General features: G+C 31.8%; 1 protein-coding gene across 1 annotated transcript; it reads left to right on the plus strand.

The window, feature by feature from the left end:
• The first annotated feature begins 482 nt into the window (after window positions 1-482).
• LOC109792554 (AP2-like ethylene-responsive transcription factor At1g16060) lies at window positions 483-4912 on the plus strand. The gene is made up of 8 exons (XM_029270164.2): window positions 483-1707; window positions 1851-1933; window positions 2080-2088; window positions 2202-2290; window positions 2425-2498; window positions 2617-2667; window positions 3122-3198; window positions 4021-4912. The coding sequence occupies exons 1-8, from the start codon at window positions 1553-1555 to the stop codon at window positions 4548-4550; spliced, it is 1068 nt and encodes a 355-aa protein (XP_029125997.1). The 5' UTR covers window positions 483-1552; the 3' UTR covers window positions 4551-4912.
• Window positions 4913-6744: the final 1832 nt, after the last annotated feature.

Below are 6744 nucleotides of genomic sequence, written 5' to 3' on the forward strand. Positions count from 1 at the left end.
AGGCTTTGAGCAGAACATGTAACACACCGATGGTCAAGGGAGTGTCGGGGCATGGACAACCCCACAAATGACCATTTTTTATTAATTGATTGATCTGTTTTATGGAAACATGTCTGGTGAACCAACACTCTAATTACTGTCTACTTGTTTGTATTTAGTAGAACATTACTGAATCACTTGATAGAGTGATGTTAAGCTCTTCCTTCACTAAGCACTCAAAAAAGAAATATTCATGTAATAATGAATCAAAATGATTTTTAAAAGTATTTTTTAGTCAAAAATTTGTATTGCATTACTACACTATGTATTGTGAATTATATTAGGTATGAATTATTTTTATTGTTTTGTATGATATTTATTTTACTTGAATTTAAATTAAATGTCTAAACCTTTAAATACTGAATCTCCTAGATTCTATAGATTTTACAATGCAGGAAGATAAGAGAAATATGTAGAAGATTTGTTCAATGCGGTTTGCATTAAAAATTTTGAGGATAATAAGAAGGAATATGATTTGTAATATATAATAATTTTGAACAATTTATTTTTATGTTATAGTACTTTAATAATCAATATATAACATGCTTTAGTTTAATCTAAATTTGTTTTATCTTCACTATATTTCAATAATTATTATAAACAAGTATAAAAAAAAAAGTGGAAGTATTAAATATAATACAAGACTTAAAATTTGGGATATACCACAAATTTCATATTGGGAAATAAAAACCTACTCCCTATTTTGGGATATATATCATTACATAGATGAATCACAGATTATTTACATCTCCGTGGTCTAACTAATATTCACGTGACATATAATTAAAAAAAAATTATGAGAAAAGTTAATAACATAGAATCAAATAGGTTTTGGACTATGTAATTATCTATTTTTTGGGATGTATAGATCAAAAGAAAAAGATATAAATGTAGGGAAAAGAAAACAAAATTGATAGATCTAATAAATAATACGATAAAAAGATATTAAAAAAACTAAAGAAAAAGAAAATGAAAGAGAAGATGAGTGTATGTTCATTCAAATGATAGAAACGATAGAACAAAAATTAACTAATCCTAGGCAAGCTTTGATCACAATCTCCTCGTCATCCTTGACTCCATCATTTCTCACACTTCATCAAATTTTTTTACAATAAATTAGTCGCGATAAACTTATTAAAAAAAATACAAAAAGTGACAACTATGCAAACTAAAAATAAGATTTTATGCGGGAACAAAACAAAGGAAAAAACTGTTTGATTATAAATAATGAAGAGTGCATAGCAGATACATCAATCTGGATGATAGCCACACCACACAAAAAATTGAAGTAAAGACAATGAAGAAAGAATTTAACATTAGAGCCGGTTCGAGAGACGGCCAGAAAAAACGATCCATAGCCGGCAATCCCGTCTAATTGCCAGCACAATCTATTTCAGCTCCTTCCTTTTTCCCTCCCTTTAAAACCCTTTTCATAGGACTATAAGTCATATCATATATCTCCTCAAAATTAATATTGCACCATTAATATCTCTCCTTTCGTATCTACCTTTCCATGGGGAAGCATCAAACACACAAAATCAATAATGGGAGCACTAACAATAACCTTAATGCAACTAACACCGTGACCACCAAGGTGAAACGAACAAGGAGAAGTGTCCCTAGAGATTCTCCACCTCAACGTAGCTCAATATATAGAGGAGTCACTAGGTTAGTCCCCTTAAATTTGTTATATGAAAAAAAAATAGTTATTTGATTTTGATGTCATTTCCCATTACATTTGTTCACTTGATTTCTTGTAATTTGAAGAAAATTAAGTATAATAAAATGGGTTTTCATTGAACCAATATCAGGCACCGATGGACAGGCCGATATGAAGCTCATTTGTGGGACAAGCATTGCTGGAATGAGTCACAGAACAAGAAAGGACGACAAGGTTTCATGCCCTTCTTTTTTTTGGGTTTTTTTTTTTTTTTTACTAATAAGCAAGTAAACTCAATTTATGTATTTGTATTTAGCTTGTTGAAGTCACTAACGTGTTTCTTTTCTTATGGTTACGATTATTCACACATCATACGTCAGTCTACCTCGGTACGTATATATATAGTACTGTATATTGATTGAATATTGGTTGTTTTGCCTTATAACCAGAAAAATCGAAAGAATCATCCAAGTAACTAATTAGTGATGCTCTTTTCTTGAAGGTGCTTATGACGATGAAGAAGCCGCAGCACATGCTTATGATCTAGCAGCATTGAAGTACTGGGGTCAAGATACCATTCTTAATTTTCCGGTACCTATCTCTAAATTAATGCACCCTACGCTGTGATGTTGTTTTTTCTTTGTGATTTGCGTAATTAAAATATATTAATTTAGAAAAAGAAAACTAAAACACCACATCTTTTTTTTTTTTTTTTTCAATTGTAGTTGGCGACCTACCAGAATGATCTGAAAGAAATGGAGGGTCAATCCAGGGAGGAGTACATTGGATCACTAAGGAGGTAAAGCTCTTCTTGCTTCTCTTATAATACTATGTTTCAAGATTTATTATCATAGGAGCTACACACTATTCTTGTTCTAGTGTTCTTTTAAAAGAAAATTAAAATTAAAAAATTGCAGGAAAAGCAGCGGATTTTCCCGTGGAGTTTCTAAATACAGAGGTGTTGCAAGGTACTATATATTCTTTCCGACCTTGATATAAGACATTTTTAATTAAATCACGTATTATAGCAGTTAATTTTATTATATTTATCATTAAATTTTTATGAGAGAAATGTAGGTATCACTTCATATCAAGATTTATGTATCAAGATTAATAAAAAATAATAAATATCAATTGAATGGAGTTTAAGAAGTGAGAAAAAAATACATTCTCACAATCTTTAATTAGAACAAACAAAAAAATATTTAATACTTTTTAAAAATTATAAGATATTTTATAAAAAAATTAAAAAAAATTCTAAACCATAACTTATAATAAGGAAATATAACAATTAGTATTGCCATTAGTCACTTATTCTACGGAGTGAGAATCTGATTTTAACGGCATCTGCCTATAGACCAAAATAAACAGAAATGATTGTAGTTGAAATTTCACGAATCTGATCTGATGTTCAACGTTCAGACACCATCACAACGGAAGGTGGGAGGCTCGTATTGGCAGGGTTTTCGGCAACAAATATCTTTACCTCGGAACTTATGGTAAGACTTTGCCCATAATTAATTCTTCTAACACCATATATACCTAGCATTGAATAAATGGAGAAAAAAATATTACTAATATAATAGAAATCTTTTATGAATAATGCTATGTATATACAACAACAATTATACAACAATATTTTTATATTTTTCTCTCTCCATTACTCATAAATATAGTAAATAACAGAGAAAAATAAATATAAAAATGATATTATTCAAGTTATTGTATAATTTGTTGTACACATGTATATAGCATTACTCATCTTTGATATACCAATAAAGAGCAATAATATACAAAATCCATGCAATCTTTTCTCATTATTGTTTTCCTTAACGAGTAAATTTAGTTTCTCGACTCTAGCATGCATTTATGTGTCAATCCATCTAATCATTTTGTAAGTCCCATTTTCTTTTCCATTCAAACTTAAGACGCTAGCTACTACAACCATGTACAACGAAACTTAAAGAGCATAACACTGACAATTACTTTACATTATAGAATCTCGGAAGTTTTAATTTTCAATACTTATTTTCTCTGGTTTTTATCCATTGCATGACTTTACCATATTTGACATGTCATATTTTTGTCTCTTTTTCCCTTATCTTGTTGTATAAACTGTTGCGAAAAAGCATTATAGAAATAGCATTATTCCTCAATATCAATGGCATAAACAATTATCGTTACGAATTACGTTTCAGTCGCAATCAATAGGGTAAAAAGTGCCACCAACCCTAACTGATTTGTTAACTTAACCTTCACTTACGTATACAACGACAATGACACACACTAATTTAAACGGGTCGTTTTTCTAATTTTTACAGCGACCCAAGAAGAAGCTGCCACAGCATATGACATGGCAGCAATTGAATATCGAGGACTGAACGCCGTCACAAATTTCGACCTAAGCCGCTACATCAAGTGGCTTAAGCCCAACAACAAAACCAACATAATCAACTCTAATCTCATTGACCCTGTGCCTAATATTGAGAACGACTTCACCCCAAAACCTAATCAAGAAAAAGGGTTGAATTTTTTCCGCAGCCAAGAGCCATTGAGCAATGAAGAAGGGACACTGACACTGACTCAGCCTCGGCCAGCTGCTGCCACGTCAGCCCTAGGGCTGTTGCTTCAGTCTGCCAAGTTTAAGGAGATGATGGAGATGACATCCGCCGCGGATTTGTCGGCACCGCCGCCGGACTCTGAGCTGCCGCCGTGCACGTTTCCCGATGACATTCAAACGTACTTTGAGTGTGAAGATTCCAATAGATATGGAGAAGGGGATGATATCATGTTCAGTGACCTAAACAGGTTTATGCCCCCTATGTTCCATTGTGATGACTTTGAGGCTTGAAGGTCTAGGGGTTCTAATTCACGTACCCGGAAACAAAATATTGATGGGAGTTGCTTCTTAATTTATTATTTCATTTTTAACTTAGGCTTATTTCTCAGTTTGTGAATATGGAACATTAATTTGTTGGCAGCAAGACATTGATCAGAAAATAAACAAGAAGATTGAATTATTAGGGAAACTGATCTTGGATTAGTAATCATGGTGAAAGGAGGATGTCAAGTAGTTTATTTGTTGTAGTTGTAAAGAGAATAAGCATCTCAAGAAAAAGCAAGACAAAAGGTGCAAAATAAGCATATTCTTTTTCCTTTTCAAAATGAGTACTCTTGTTATCTTGTATCGAATTATTAAATCAAATTATCTAATCCGTCCCGATTATTTTTATTATTTTTTTGTGTAAAATTTATTATTTAATTTTTTTTTATTAATTTTATAATGTTCGTTCTAATTCGTCCATCATTTAACATATAACATATATCTTGAATATGTCATTTCATTAACTCGAAATTATAAATTTGTTCACCGCATTATCAAATTAATAAAATGACACTTTCAATCTTTTTTTATAGAATGCAAGTTCATCTAATCTAACTATTGTATTTTATGATATTACTATTTAGTGCAAGTATACTAAATTATATATGCACTACTACAAGAGGAACATTTTACATCGGTTCGTTTAGATATTTTACATCAGTTCTACAACCGATGTAGATTCAGGCGATATTCAAAATTTTAATGTATAAGATGATATTCAAAATACATATAAATTAATATCCATTGTTAGATAACATATCTAGAAACGGCCAAGTCATTTAAAATTTGATATATGTGATCATCAGCGTAATATAATTGAATATAACAGTTAGAATGGTTAAATTTGCATTCTATAAAAAATTATTCAAGGTGTCATTTCACTAATTTGACACAATGATGTTAATGAATCATGACTTTATACATATGTGTGTGAGGGGGGAGAAACCTAATAGCTCGACCAAGAATAAGTTTTAATTAGTATACTTACTTTACTCAATAACTCAATAACCGTCTTTCTCGAGCAGATCATTTGATCCAAATAGAGAGAACAAGACTTTGAAGAGAAAATTTTGGAAACTCAATTGTCATATAATACTCAAAGTAACATCCAAAGAGGGTGGATACAAGTATATATAAAGTTTGGTAGCTTGTGGTGCAAGTTAGGCTAACGAAGATTAGGTGTAACCAAGGTTCAGTAACTTGTGCTCAAGCCAACTAACTATAGTTTAAATTTTAAATTTGAATTTGAATTTAATTTTTTCCTCCTAAAGATGTAAGCATCCTAGATCTAAAAGAGCAAATAAGATATTGTCACATGGCAATGTGCAAAAGGTGTGATGAGGGTATGTTACTAGAAAAATGGGTGTAAAAGAAGGCATGGAAAAAATGCGATTAGTGTGTGAAACATGTGACTTGTTGGTGATGTATGAACCAATGAAGGAGTGTGAGGAATCAATTTGGATGTCACACACAAGGAGAAATTCTTTCCCTTGCGGTAATTTAATTTGTTATTCGTGAATCTGTACTTTCCATTTATTGCGCTGCATAAAAAGTTCAATTTCAATGCTCACCTAAGGATACTAAATGACACTACCAAGAAAGATTCCTTTATTAAACTATACTAAAAATATGTTTTAAAGAAATGAAAACTTACCAAAGAATTTGGGACTTTGAAGTACAAGGGAGGCATCTAGGGTTTCATTTGGGACATGCATGGCCGAAATTCATAAGGCAAATGCACTCCAAATGAAATGTCAAATAACCCTAGATGCAACTTGGTGACCAAGGATGGAATCTATGGGTCTAGATTGGCTACAACTAGGTGCATGATAAGACCATGCAACCTTTGCCCTCCACTTGGGCCTAAGCCTTTCTATCACCAAAAATAGATCCAGAGCTCACCAAAAAAATAGGCGTCACCCCTCTAATGCACACCCTAGCCCAAAATTAAAACCTAATCATCTAAAGCACCCCATAATACAAGGGTAAAATGGGAAATACAAGGAAAATAAATCCTATGACTAAAATACCCAAAATACAAGGGTAAAATTGGCAAATAAAATAAACCCTATACTAATGAGACTTAGAAGAGTACTAATACTCTATGATCATGAGGAAAACGTCTCTTGGTGTGTGAACACCCTCCTCTTCTTCAACTCTC

The sequence above is a fragment of the Cajanus cajan genome, chromosome 2 (genome assembly GCF_000230855.2).
Source record: "Cajanus cajan strain Asha chromosome 2, NIPB_CcT2T_4, whole genome shotgun sequence".
NCBI lineage: Eukaryota > Viridiplantae > Streptophyta > Magnoliopsida > Fabales > Fabaceae > Cajanus > Cajanus cajan.